The sequence below is a fragment of the Lipotes vexillifer genome, unplaced genomic scaffold, assembly GCF_000442215.2.
Source record: "Lipotes vexillifer unplaced genomic scaffold, Lipotes_vexillifer_v1.1 scaffold384, whole genome shotgun sequence".
Classification (NCBI taxonomy): Eukaryota; Metazoa; Chordata; class Mammalia; order Artiodactyla; family Lipotidae; genus Lipotes; species Lipotes vexillifer.
Window position 1 is genome coordinate 4,328,814 of NW_006793498.1, and position 15,489 is coordinate 4,344,302.

Here is a 15,489-nt window from a genome sequence, read left to right on the forward strand (position 1 = left end):
GCATGTGGGATCCTCCCGGACCGGGGCACGAACCCACGTGCCCTGCATCGGCAGGCGGACTCTCAACCACTGCGCCACCAGGGAAGCCCTCTTTTCCTTTTTTTTTTTAAACCCCACATTTGTTTATTTTTTTGGCTGTGTTGGGTCTTCGTTTCTGTGCGAGGGCTTTCTCTAGTTGCGGCAAGTGGGGGCCACTCTTCATTGCGGTGCGCGGGCCTCTCACTATCGCGGCCTCTCTTGTTGCGGAGCACAGGCTCCAGACGCGCAGGCTCAGTAGTTGTGGCTCACGGGCCTAGTTGCTCCGTGGCATGTGGGATCTTCCCAGACCAGGGCTTGAATCCGTGTCCCCTGCATTAGCAGGCAGATTCTCAACCACTGCGCCACCAGGGAAGCCCAGCCCTTCCATTTTTGTTATTCCATTCTGTAAACCATTTGTAACCAGTTTCCTACTTTAAGTCCCTTTTGGCTTGAAATATCTGGAGTTGTTTCTGTTTCCAGGATAGACACTAACTGAATCATCATTAAAGACAGGGGATCACAAGCCATATTTAGAATGATAATTTCCTTTTCGGGAGGGCCAAGTTCTTGTCAGATTTGATCACGTCATCATTGTTTCTGCCTCACAAAGTGACTGATGAAAGAGATTTTTTTTTTTTTTTTTTTTTTGCCGTGCCACACGGCTCACGGGATCTTAGCTCCCCGACCTGGGATCGAACCTTGGGTGCACAGCAGTGAAAGTGTCAAGTCTTAACCAGTGGACCACCAGGGAATTCCAAGAGATCCTTTTAGTAGAGAAGTGTCAATTTTGCCAATTTCATGTTGATATATATTTGCTTCATTAGTATTATCTTTAATCTACAGTTTCTTTGTTGGAATCTTTTAAAGCCATTTATTCACTTTCTGAGATTGAATTTAGTTAGTAATAGACACTATAATCTGTAAACCCTTAAATTTAGCACCAAACCTAAAATGCTGAAAATAGCGTGAGGTGCTGAGAGCACCAATTCCAACCCCTCTGTGTTGTACAATTTCTTTCTTTTTTTTTGGCCACACCATGTGGCATGCGGGATCTTAGTTCCCCGATCAGGGATTGAACCTGTGTCCCCTGCAATGGAAGCTTGGAGTCTTAACCACCGGACCGCCAGGGAAGTCCTCGCGTTGTACAACTTCTACTCTTCTAATGAAAAATGACCGATTAGCACAGGGACTGCATAAGGGTACCAAGGTCAATCCACATTGTAAATATTTCTAGAGCTCAATTTCTTTCCTTTATTAGGTAAAAACCAAGAAAAATATAAGTTCCAAAATCACCCCTCCCCCAACGGGCCCTTTTGTAAATCCTATTTTGACAGCCATTATTTTTCAGTTTGTTTTTGCTACGTGAAAGGATGGGGGATGGGGAATGTGATGTTCAAATGCAGGATTAAACAAATTCCTAGAGGTTCCCAACTTTAGCATATTAAATGCAGTGTCAATATTGAAGGGGGAGGATATAATCAGAATCTACAAGTTCTTTTAACACACAATTCTTTTTACACAACTCTTTTTTTCAAGGAGAGTCTCATAAAATTAGTGTTTCAAAAAACTTTCTCTGGAAAAAGTTTCAGAAACTTAATGATGATCTAATAAGGCAGAGGAAAGGCCACGAAGGGAGAAACCTGACAGGTCACATCCTAGTAAAGGGTGAGTTTTCACAGCCAAGCTTTCAAGGAAGGACTATTCTAAGAGATAATGCTACTAATACCATTTTTTTGGCTCCCAAAATGCTTTCTGAATGGCAAGAATGGTAGGTATCGTATCCCAGATAGTTTGTGAAGCAAAGAGGTAAATTTGAATTTAATGCTTAGAAAAGCTCTGTGTACCAAGTAGGAATTCAATTATTTGGAGATGATCATATATACCAAACGTAAATTTATCTAGGTGTCACAGGTGAGTGAAAATGTTACTGGCGGTAAATGCAAAGTGGTTTCTTTCTGATCAAATGTATGTATGGATATTCTTTTACAAATACACATGCCATTTCCACCGCCTTTAAAATTTTTTGTACAAAATTTTCCCCCCTTATTTCTATCCTGAAAATTGCATTAAAAGAACCTCAACTGTTAAAATGAAATACTGGGCTTCATGCTTATATAGCTCCACCTGGCAAAAGTATGAGAACATTTCAACCTCATATTGAACTTAAAACTGAACATCATAAAGCCACCTAAGGAGACAAAAGACCTGTATGCAGAAAACTATAAGACACTGATGAAAGAAATTAAAGATGATACAAACAGATGGAGAGACAGATATATCACGTTCTTGGATTGGAAGAATCAACATTGTGAAAATGACTATACTACCCAGAGCAATCTACAGAGTCAATGCAATCCCTATCAAACTACCAATGGCATTTTTCACAGAAGTAGAACAAAAAATTTCACAATTTGTATGGAAACCCAAAAGACCCCGAATAGCCAAAGCAATCTCGAGAAAGAAACACGGAGCTGGAGGAATCAGGATCCCAGACTTCAGACTATACTACAAAGTTACAGTATTCAAGACAGTACGGTACTGGCACAAAAACAGAAATATACATCAACGGAATAGAATAGAAAGCCCAGAGATAAACCCACGCACCTATGCTCACCTTATCTTTGATAAAGGAGACAAGAATATACAATGGAGAAAAGACAGCCTCTTCAATAAATGGTGCTGGGAAAACTGGACAGCTACATGTAAAAGAATAAAATTAGAACACTCCCCAGCACCATACAGAAAAATAAACTCAAAATGGATTAAAGACCCAAATGGAAGGCCAGACACTATAAACTCTTAGAGGAAAACATAGGAAGAACACTCTTTGACATAAATCACAGCAAGATCCTTTTTGACCCACCTCCTAGAGAAATGGAAATAAAAACAAAAATAAACAAATGGGACCTAATGAAACTTAAAAGCTTTTGCACAGGGCCTTCCCTGGTGGCACAGTGGTTGAGAGTCCGCCTGCTGATGCAGGGGACACGGGTTTGTGCCCCGGTCCGGGAAGATCCCACATGCTGCGGAGCAGCTAGGCCTGTGAGCCATGGCCGCTGGGCCTGCGCATCCGGAGCCTGTGCTCCTCAACAGGAGAGGCCACAATAGTGAGAGGCCCGTGTACCGCAAAAAAAAAAAAAAGCTTTTGCACAGCAAAGGAAACCATAAACAAGATGAAAAGACAACCCTCAGAATGGGAAAAAATATTTGCAAATGAAGCAACTGACAAAGGATTAATCTCCAAAATTTACAAGCAGCTCAGTGTCAAAAAAACAAACAACCCAATCCAAAAATGGGCAGAAGACCTAAATAGATATACCCTCAGAAAACCATAATTCAAAAAAAGTCATGTACCACAATGTGCACTGCAGATCTATTTACAATAGCCAGGACATGGAAGCAACCTAAGTGTCCATCGACAGATGAATGGATAAAGAAGATGTGGCACATATATACAATGGAATATTACTCAGCCATAAAAAGTTAACGAAATTGAGTTATTTGTAGTGAGGTAGATGGACCTAGAGTCTGTCATACAGAGTGAAGCAAGTCAGAAAGAGAAAAACAAATACCATATGCTAACACATATATTTTAAAAATTTAAGAATCTTAAAAAAAAAAGGTTCTGAAGAACCTAGGGGCAGGACAGGAATAAAGACGCAGACGTAGAGAAGGGACTTGAGGACACAGGGAGGGGGAAGGGTAAGCTGGGACGAAGTGAGAGAGTGGCATGGACATATATATACTACCAAATGTAAAACAGATAGCTAGTGGGAAGCAGCCGCATAGCATAGGGAGTTGAGCTCGGTGGTTTGTGACCACCTAGAGGGGTGGGATTGGGAGGGTGGGAGGGAGACACAAGAGGGAGGAGATATGGGGATATATGTATATGTATAGCTGATTCACTTTGTTATAAAGCAGAAACTAACACACCATTGTAAAGCAATTATACTCCAATAAAGATGTTAAAAAAAAAACCCCAAAACTGAATATCTTAGTACTTCCCTGGTGGCGCAGTGGTTAAGAATCCACCTGCCAATGCCGGGGACACGGGTTCGAGCCCTGGTCCGGGAAGATCCCACATGCCGTGGAGCAACTAAGCCTGTGCACCAAAACTACTGAGTCTGCATGCCACGACTACTGAAGCCCGCGCACCTAGAGCCCGTCTTCTGCAACAAGAGAAGCCACTGCAACGAGAAGCCCGTGCATGGCAATGAAGAGTAGCCCCCGCTCACCACAACTAGAGGAAGCCCGCGCACAGCAACAAAGACCCAAAGCAGCCAAAAATAAATTAATTAATTAAAAAAAATTTTTTTTAAATAAATAAAATTGAACATCTTGATTACATAACCTCTAAGTCATTCTTGTTGAATGAACTACATTGATGTTTCTCAATCACTTAAAAATTAATGTTCCTGACAACAATAACAAAAGTTTTATACTCTTCTTACAGTTGGCATTCTAATACTGAATATCCTTTTAAAAGCTATGCAGGTGCCTTCACCCATTTTGATACACTCCCATGGAAAAAATTCACTAAACATTCAAATAACACAATGTGGTAAGTTACAGACAATCTTTGTTAATCAAAGATTACTATTTGACTCATCACTGTAATTACGTTAATATTAACGACTCATTCACGCTATGACAACCTTAACAAAGGCTGTTACCATGAACTGAAATGTCACTTAATGTTAAAAAGCGTCTTTAAAGTGGATGTGATAGCTTTTTTTTCCTTTTTTTAATAGATTTTTATTGGAGTATAATTGCTTCACAATACCGTGTTAGTTTCTGTTGCACAACAAAGCGAATCAGCCATATGCATACACTTGTCCCCATATCACCTCCCTCTTGAGATGTGATAGCTTTATATCCTAATGAGTGGTTTAGAATATACAATATATTTGTATTTATTTTAGCAGTAGAAAGAAAGCAATGAAAAACATTCTAAAAATGACATTTGGAATATATCTTCTATACCTGACAGGTAGATATAGTGCCAATGTCACTCTGTATATGAATTAGATAGAGGTCAGAGCTTTAACACTAGCAAAGGTGCCAGCTTTGATTGACCTAAGAGAGATTTTCCTTTTGCCTCAGAAATGATGGTATGTGGTAGTATAACAAGAGTAACCCTTATAATGGAATTTAAGAAAAAACAATTATAATATACAAATGTGGACTCACTAGGTCAAAGGAAATATAGATTATACCCCAACTGGGGTCTGAAAAGGCATGACTAGAGAAACTGAAAGAAGTGGTAGCTCCGTGAAGACAGGAATTTTATCTACTTGGTTCACCAAGAGTAGGTATCTCAGGAACAAAGCAGGCATTAAAAAAATACTATTTTTGTTGACAGAAGACAAATCTTAGATAACTGTGGTAGGACATTGTCATGGCTAAGTACTAACACTCTTCCCTAGCTTTCTTCCCTTTCCCATCCCAACAGAAAAGTTTTACTGCCCACTGTAACAATTCAGACAATACATGCTCACTGTGACAATTCCAACAATTCAAAAAAGATTTCATAAAGAGGAAAATTAGGATAAAATCACTCTAGAGCCTACCATCAAAAAATAACAACTTAAAGTACTGAACTAATCCTTATTTTGGGACAAGTGTTTCTGACCTTTTCCTATCTTAAGCAATAGGGAGAAACACTACTGCATATACATCTTTGGCCACTTGTCTTACTATGATAAATTCTTAGATACAAGACTGCTAGATCAAAGGATGTATCCTTTTATAGTGTTTTGACACAAATTACCAAACTTCTCTCCAGAAAGGCTATATCTTTTTATAGCCTATGGAAGGTGTGGTCTTTCTTGTCCTCACTGCAATAAAAACTTACACAAGAGTAGAAACGGGTATACAGAAGCCTGACCCATAAGCGGAGAAAAAAGCATAGTCAGGGGCTACAGGAGAAGCATATTAATGAAGAGAGGCAAAGACAAGTAAGACCTATCCTATTTTACTTCTCTATTTCCACTTGGCTCCGGAAGGTTGTATGTATTCCCATCTAAGAGTAGAAAAGACTAGAATAGAAGAGGACAAAGAAGGCGACTTCTAATGGCTTGTCTCAATCAACAGACATCATAAAAATACCTCTCTTGGGTTATCTTATGTTTGTCCCCACTTATCTTGCCTATCCTCTTTTTTAGTTTACTTTTCCCCTGACACATAACCAGAGGCTATAAAACGGAAGCTTGCGTGCATGCAGCTGAATTGTGACTCGCTTGACTAAATCCACACAGTGTAGCAATTTTTAATATCTGAATGTCTTTAGAAGGGGCACATACACTCCAGTTCATCAGTCTCTACCATTTACCTTCTTAAATTTCAGCATCCCACCCAGAGAGATGCCTGCTTGGTCCTGGAGGCACTTGCATTTGCTACCTTTCACATAAAATAACTGAAAGAAATTCAAATATCATAAAGCAGTGGTTTGGCAGATACTATCTGCGTCACTGAATAAGCCTGGAACTTAAGGCCAGTCTTAAAAGAGTGTTTATTTCTTCCTAAACTCAGTATCAAGGGGAATCTTAAGCAACAAAGTAGGACACAGGTTATCAACTCTTAATTGCTACTTGACTTAACTTACGCTTCCTTTTATTTTCAGAAAATCATCACATTTCTCCTGACACTGCAGGTATTTCAAGACCCAGAACTCTTAGCCCTTTTAGCACTGCTAATGATGTGCAACAACACAGCACAGTGGTTCATGAAGAGTAAGGCTCCTACTCACAGACACAGAAAACAAACTTATGGTCACCAAAGGGGAAGTAGGGGGAGAGATAAATCAGAAATATGGGATCGACAGATACACACTACTATATATAAAACAGACAAACAGCAAGGACCTACTGTATAGCACAGAGAACTATATTCAGTATCTTGTAATAACCTACAATGTGCACAACTGCATCACTTCGCTGGACACCTGAAACTAATGCAATATTATAAATCACCTATACTTCAATTAAAATAAAAAAAGTAAGGCTGTTAAAACAGACTATCTGATTCAACACCTGGACTGGCTAAGTACTGGCTGTGTGACCTCAAGTAAGCTAACCTCTCTGTGCCTCAGTTACTTCATCTGTAAAATAAGGATAGTAGCAGTAGTTATAATAGTAAGAACAGTGTCTGGCACAACGTACACATAATATGTATACATGTGTATACATATTTTATACACACAGAAAATACATACTGTGTGTGTGTGTATATATATATGCTGTGTATATATATATATATATAATAAATATAGTATATATACTTCAATAAAAAAGGTTTAAATACACACACACACACACACACACACACACACACACACAGGCAGTCCTTGCTTTGAATGGTAGTGTGAGGCCGTAAAAATGCCCATAAAAGCTGAAACTATGCAAAGCAATGTTAATAATCAATGGGAAAAATTATCATTGTTTCATGACCTTTAAAATTTTCTGTCAAAACATTAAAAACTCTCAGTTATAAAGGTATTGAGAAAAAACAGCAAAACTAATATTTATTAAGGACACTAAAACATTAGAAACATTGAAAAATGAAGTGTTCTCTTTGAAAAACTTTTCAGGAGTCATTTGAACAGCAGTTACCTTCTTCTCATCGTATGATTTAAGATACACAGTGAACATCTTTTCTATGCTTGGCAAACTGTTATCTTCCTCACCAAGTCTGGATAACTCAAGCGCCTGACAGCAAGGTATGTGACTGCCGAGGTCCTTTCAAAACCTAAGAGTCTGATATTAAAGACAGAACAGAGTAAAGAAAGACATGAAGACTTACATTGTATTGGTGATTAGCAACAGGTTTGTAATTGGTTGTCACAACTTTGTCTAGTTGCTGTGATAGCCTTACAGGTTTGGAAGATTCTTCTATTTGTAATCTGAAAAACAGAAGGCATTATTAACAAACTTACTTGTTTACTGGAGTGGAACCTGAAAAGTTATCCCTATAATTCTTCAAGACTAATACTTAATATATAAAGAAGATACATCAGCCTTAATACTTCAAAAACACACTGAATATGACAATAATGTAGAAACCAGACCATAAGCTAAACATACAAACCATGCCATTTAATTCTACAGCTTCCTTCTAAACCTACACTTTACAGTCAAACTTTAAGTTTTAAAACAAAGAAGCTAATCAGCTTTAAATTTATGGAAAAAAATTTGCATGTAAAAATGAAATATCTTAAGCTATATGGTCTAAAACTAATCAAGGTATTAATCCAAAACTTCTATTCATTTGATGAGATAAAAGTATGATAAAAAGATGACACATCAGCACTCAGGATCTAGTGGCTAGTAGCTGCTTTAATGGACAGTGCATATAAATAACATTTTCATCATCACAGAAATTTCTATTGGACAGCATTGGTTGTCCAACTGTAGGACTCCATCCATCTAAGTTAAAATATAATTAAAAATATCACTTTTGGAAAAAGAGCCATAAAATAAACCTATGACACTAGGTATAGCATATTATAAATATATATATTCAAATAGCAATCTGAGGAGATTTTGTTTTGGACTAAATATTACCATACCCAGTGACTCACATTCAACCATTTACTTCTTATTTTAAAAATTAATTCTTTGGTATATGAGCACAGTAAATCTAAAAAATGTTTTAAGGGGGAAAATGGTGTAGCTTTCAAAATGACTTTATTTTTTTAAATCAAAGTGACTATATTTTAAAGGACAAAAGGTACCACTGTACCTCTAGACTTCTCATCAGCAAGATATCAGAATACAAGAATATATTTAAAGTACTATAGAAAAAAATTGCCAACCATGTCTAGCTAAATTATAATCGAAGAGTAAGAGTGAAATAAAAGTATTTTTGTACAAAAACATAGTTTATCATTCACAGATCCTCACTGAGAGAACTACTCAAGGATTCATTTCAGCAAAAAGTCAAATGAACCCAAAAGGAACTAGTGAAATGCAATGGTCACAGCAAAGAAACGGAGAACCATGTTAGAAAATTACCTACTTGATACAGACGAAAAAAAGAAGGTGGGTTTTTAAAGAAAATGGAACTTAACATGAAAGAATGGGAAGAAAGAGAGCAGAATGAATGCATTTAAGATTTCCATATGCTTTCTAAATTTTCTGCAATAAGCATCTATCACTTCCATAATCAGAAAAGGAAGTATACTTTCTTAAAGGAAAAAGAAAAATCATTTCTTAGTTTGAAAGCCTTAAAAATGTTGGTCATTTAAAAATAATACATGTTGAACATCATATTACTTTATTTTAATGGGACTTTAAATTCTTTTGGTTCAACAGAACAGGAACTAAAAATTTTCATTTAAAATTCCTTCAAAGGAGAAAAACAGGGGCTTCCCTGGTGGCGCAGTGGTTGAGAGTCCGCCTGCCGACGCAGGGGACACAGGTTCATGCTCCGGTCCGGGAAAGTCCCACGTGCCGCAGAGCGGCTGTGCCCGTGAGCCAAGGCCGCAGAGCCTGCACGTCCGGAGCCTGTTGCTCTGCAACAGGAGAGGCCACAACAATGAGAGGCCCCCGTACTGCACAAAAAACCAAAAAAACAAAAAAAAAAGAGAGAAAAACAAATACTGTATGCTAACACATATATATGGAACCTAAAAAAAAAAAAAAGCGGTTCTGAAGAACCTAGGGGCAGGACAGGAATAAAGATGCAGACTTAGAGAATGGACTTGAGGACACAGGGAGTGGGAATGGTAAGCTGGGGTGGGATGGGGAGGGTGGGAGGGAGACGCAAGAGGGAGGGGATACGGGGATATATGTATATGTACAGCTGATTCGCTTTGTTATAAAGCAGAAACTAACACACCATTGTAGAGCAATTATACTCCAATAAAGACGTTAAAAAAATAAAATTCCTTCAAAGGCACAACTTGCAGTATAAAAGGTACCTGCTTTTATAACATTCTTATTATTTAATTACTTGGTTGGAGTTATTTCTCTGTTTATTTCTGTCTATTTTTAGGGATATAATACCAAATTCCTCAGAAGATATTAAATATCTAACAATTGCTTTTTTAATTTGAAAGCTATAAATACTACAGGTTTTATTTTTAACTATGATCCCCAAATTGAGTACAGCCATTTCTGTATTAAAATATAAATATTTTAATTCTTCCAATTATTCATAAATCCATATATATCCTTTAAATACATAAATTCATTATTTTATGAAGTGTAAACAAAGTACTTTAGAAATGTCTTTAGAAACTTACTGTATATGTAACCATAAATCATATGTAGTTTGTTACTTTGCTTTTCATGGGCCAAATATACTTTCTACGAACCAGGAAGAAGGCACTAGCTAGAGGTCTAGAAGGGAGATGTCCACCCAAAGATGGACTTGGGCTAACAATCCTTCAATGGCCTCTTAACTGTTCTTGGTGACACATAAGCTCCTTTACATGACTGCATGTCCCTCTGGGATCAAGTCCCTGATATCTCTCCAGCTTAATCCACTGTTCTCCCACATCTGCATCCCCATGGCTCCAGCTGTGCCATGACCAGACTTCAGAAGGAGCCTCTTACAGGCAATCATCCAGCAAATGATTACTGGGTGCCTCTCTCTGAAGAAAAGACTTGATTAGTGGAAGACAAACATTAAACAAACGCTTATCTATAACTGATTATCTGCAGGACTGAAGAGGGACAGGGGGTTGATATTATGACAACTGACTGCGTTGCTGCTACGAAGTAAAGATTAACTCCAAGATGTGCACTTGAGGGTAAACTGGAGCAGGGCAACCCAAGCTTGTAAGAGGTGAGGCGCAAAAGACTGGGCAGAAATCACTCCTCCAAGCTGAGAAGATGTCTCAAAGTGACTAACAGATAAGCGTTTAGAGAGAAAAGAATGATGGAAGACAGATATAGGAATGTTTACAAAGAGGTAGAACTAAGCATGTGTAATTCCTTGAAAAAAGGGGGAAAAAAACCCCCATAACCAAGTGGCAACCTGTCTCTGAACACCTCTCTGTGCTCTAACCTTAGCCCCATCCCCTTAATGCAATCAGTTCTCAGGGGTTTGGCCTCTCTAAATGGTAATCTACCTGTTATGCTGCCACTAAATTATCTTTCCTGCTTCAATCACCTCACTCCACAATTTGATCTTATGAGACATTCAAGGAGGGAGGTACGCACTAGCTTCTTCCTTCTACATTAAATAATTGTTCCCATTACTTCACAATTTGAAAATTCCTTGGGGTTTCAGTTTGTTCAGGTAAGTGCATTTTTATAAACGGTAGCTTATTCTTGTCATGCTCTTACACTAGAATTTATTTTCGGCCACTGCATCCCGATTCAGGTTCATGTGGCATACTTTCCTTTCAATTCTAATACAAAAGTTCTAAAAGCCAATTTCATTATCCATAGAGTGTCATGCCATTTTTATCCTCAAAGTATTTTAATCTTTTAAATATATAAAGGAAAACACTGAATTAACTTTTAAAAAAATAAAAAGCTCACATTAAAATTTAACCTTTTTATTATACATTTAAAAAGTCAAGTTTAAGGGTTTTGTTTTAATTAAAAGAAGATATCTTTATGATTCAAAACTCAAAAGGTGGGACTTCCCTGGTGGCGCAGGGGTTAAGAATCTGCCTGCCAATGCAGGGGACAAGGGTACGAGTCCTGGTCCGGGAAGATCCCACATGCCGCGGAGCAACTAAGCCCGTGCGCCACAACTACCAAGCCTGCGCTCTAGAGCCCATGAGCCACAGTGACTGAGCCAGCGTGCCACAACTACTGAAGCCCACACGCCTAGAGCCCATGCTCCACAACAAGAGAAACCACAGCAATGAGAAGCCCACGCACTGCAACAAAGAGTAGCCCCTGCTCACCACAACTAGAGGAAGCCCACGCGCAGCACCGAAGACCCAATGCGGCCATAAATAAATAAATAGATTAAAACAAAACAAAACACAACACCTCAAAAGGTTAATCTATGGACTGAAAATATAACATATTCTTAAAGAACTAAATCTTAAAATACTTTAATTAACCTGAATAGTTTAAAATAATTTAGCAGGGTTCTTTACTTAACATTAAATAATTCATTTAACATTATCTCACGAAGCGTCAGAACAATTTGCAACTCCACTTCATCACTGAACAAAGCACCAAATTAAACATCACTCACCTCAACATGCCTTCAAAGTCAAAATGAGGTTTAAAACTAGACTTGTACAAAATAATTTAATTTGGAAATACTTGGTTTGTACAGTTGAACAGCAAACTACACAAAGAGGTTTTATGCTGGACTGGGAGGAAGCTAAAAGTTTTGCTGTCCCAACCATTTAAAAAATTGGGTCTTAACTTTTTCAGAAAATTTAAAAACATGGTGTTATTTTCAAGAAGTAATAGAAAAATATTACTATGTGATCATTTAGACACAGCTAGGCCCTGTTTTACAAACCATTAAAAAAAAATACGTGTTGCTAATTATTACCACCATTTCAGAACAATTTAGAATACACATTCACATTCTTAGAAGACTGGGACTCAATGAATTACCAGTCTTTCTAGAATTATTCTTTAAAGAGTTAGTTTTATCTCTCATTTTTTCCCATCAAAGAAAAAGCTCAAGGGCTACATGACCCAAGAGCTTAAACACTAATAAAATGACAACTATAACAAATAACAGACATTTAAAGCACTTACTATGTTGCTAGAAACTGTGTTAAAAGCTTTACCTACATCTTTTCAATCTTGCTTTTTCCTTATAGAAGGCAAAACAGAACTGGAACTCACATCTTTTTTTTTTAACCCAAAGGTTCAAGCAGTTAATCTATACAGTCCCTAAAAGGCCATATAATAGAATAACATCTCTAATTAAAAGCTTATTGAATTTAGATCAAAATAAGTAATTCTCTTATAATAACTATAACTGGAATATAACCTTTAAAAATTGTGAATCACTTTGTTGTACACCTGAAACTTACATAATATTGTACATCAATTATAGCTCAAAAAACACTTAATTCTCCTTGATGCTCATCAACCTGCCTTCAACTAGCCTAATTCCACACACACACACACACACACACACACACACACACAGAGAGAGAGAGAGAGAAAGAAAGAAGAGCACACTCTCCTTTATAACACTGAAAAAAATATTCCTATTAAGTCAATGTCACTAGTCACTAGGCTATAATCATGGTGCATAATCACCCTTATTAAAGTTACTTAAATATCTTCATTATACTTTATTAAGATTTATGCACTACAGTGGGAATTCAATTCTCAAATTATTTAGTATATTTTGAAAATATAAAATTCATTAAAAAAAAGTAGCATAAACATCCCCAAATATTTTAAAGTATGAACACTGGTAAGATCTAACAGGAACAGAATAAAAGCCAAATTCTACTGCTCTAAGCTGTTGGCAGACTGGGGAAGAGAAGTCTACAAATTTTAGTCAATACATCTTTTGTTTACCTCACTGCTACATATAATGGTTCTTATGTAAAAGTAACTCAAAAATACTGGCTAAGCATATGAACAAATTACCTTTACTGGACACCGTTTTTAGATCACAAAAGCTGAATCCCATATTAACAAATTTCCCAATAATGCCTGATTTTATACATATAGACTATCCTCCTGCCTAAGCAAAATACCCTAAGTAATATTTCCTTGCTAATCTGGTTATTAACTATAGAGTTATACAACTACAAAAATACTGAATGACAAATGTTTCCATCAGCAGCTGCCAAGGTAGGAGTCATTTTATAATGTAAATATCATTATTTTAGCATTCATCTATCCTTTGTGCTCTAGCTGCGTTTGATTGCAATTTATGCTATTCTTAAAATGACAGGTTTCACAAAAGAAGGTAAATTTTCTTAAGATGCTGATTTCATTTTTGAAAGGGAGAGAGTAAAGCAGTGAAGTAGGTAAACAGTGCCTCCCAAGGGGGAGAAGGAGGCTGACGTTTGCCGGGTGAGAGAGAAAAGTCTCTGGGCAAGGAGAAGCAGGAACAGCCCGGAGCGCAGGAACTGCCTGTGAAAACACCCACTAGGCCCTAAGTCAGAGAACAAAAACAAGTTTCAGAAGGCCCAGCTTGGGAGCAGGTGGACAGAAGGCTGGGAGAAAGGCCAGGTGAGGGAATAACCAGGTGTATGCTGAGCTGATTTACTAATACAAAAAGGTTCTGATGATGCCTAGTTTTAAGACAGTACATTTATAGGAAGCTTCAATAGGACAGAGAGCTTCTCAGAGGAATAGTAATAGTAAAACATTTTAGTCTATTAGAATGTGGATTTGAAAAAATTTTAGCACTTGCAGTTGACGAGTAATCAAATATACCCTTATCTGGCAGGACTACTAGAAGGATTACAGACAGTAAATATTAAAATTAAGTATCTCTTAGAAATATGTTAGTTATTTGTAAGCTTCATGAAAACAGGGACCTTGCTCATATCCCTATGGCCTAGAATGGGCCTGCAATATAAACGTGCTAAGTGAGGAAAAAAAGGATGAGAAGAAAGATTTTAGGCTGCATTTAATCAGAGATGGTAATTTGGATGTAAAATCGTAAGACTTAACAGTGATATATGCTAACATTTAGATCTGGCATTTAAGAGAAGAGACTGTAAAATATATTAAGGTTTAATGTTCACTCTGTAGGAAACACCCAATAAAGGGAAAAACTCCATTATCTGCTTGCACTGTCCAATACAGTAGCCACTAGCAACATGCAACTCTTTAAATTAAATTAAAACCTCAGTGCCTTAGGCACACCAGCCACATTAAGTGTTCAACAGCCACATGTGGCTACCATACTGGACAATACAGATATAGAACACTTCTATCATTGCAGAAAGTTCTCCAGAAAGTTCTGGAGAGCGCAAGGGAATCGCAAACGCAAATGTCTACAGGGGCCTGTCAAGTAAAGAAGAAAAAGTAACAGGGAGAGGTGAGGGCTGTGGTGAACTGGAAACAGAGCACAAGCTTCACCCCAAGTGGGCAACTAGTCCTCAGCACCAGGTTACTCTGCAGGAGCGTAAGACTGCCATTACCAGATTGCCTAATTATTCAAGAAAATGCAGAGTCAGATTTTTACGTGAAATCATTCATTAGACACTGCCAACTAATTCAATTTTTTAAAAAGGGCAATCCTCCTCCCCCAAAACAAAACAAAACCCCCCTCAAAACCAAAAAACACATACACTAGCTATACCAGGCCTCCAGTTAGCAGTCCTCTGATCCATATATCTATATCCCAGGGTTTCTTTTCTTTTCTTTTTTTTTTTTTGCGATACGCGGGCCTCCCACTACTGTGGCCTCTCCCGTTGCGGAGAACAGGCTCCGGACACACAGGCCCAGCGGCCATGGCTCACGGGCCCAGCCGCTCCGCGGCATGTGGGGCCCTCCGGGACCGGGTCACGAACCCGTGTCCCCTGCATCGGCAGGGGGGGGCGGGGACGCACGGTGCTGTGCGACG

At 38.0% G+C, this 15,489-nt stretch overlaps 1 protein-coding gene across 1 annotated transcript in view; it reads right to left on the reverse strand.

The window, feature by feature from the left end:
* Positions 1 to 15,489, reverse strand: part of GTF2F2 (general transcription factor IIF subunit 2) — a 155,073-nt gene that overhangs the window by 21,444 nt on the left and 118,140 nt on the right. The window contains exon 6 of the mRNA XM_007466461.1: positions 7,819 to 7,918. Within this exon, the coding sequence (XP_007466523.1) occupies positions 7,819 to 7,918 (100 nt within the window). The remainder of the gene's footprint in view (positions 1 to 7,818; positions 7,919 to 15,489) is intronic.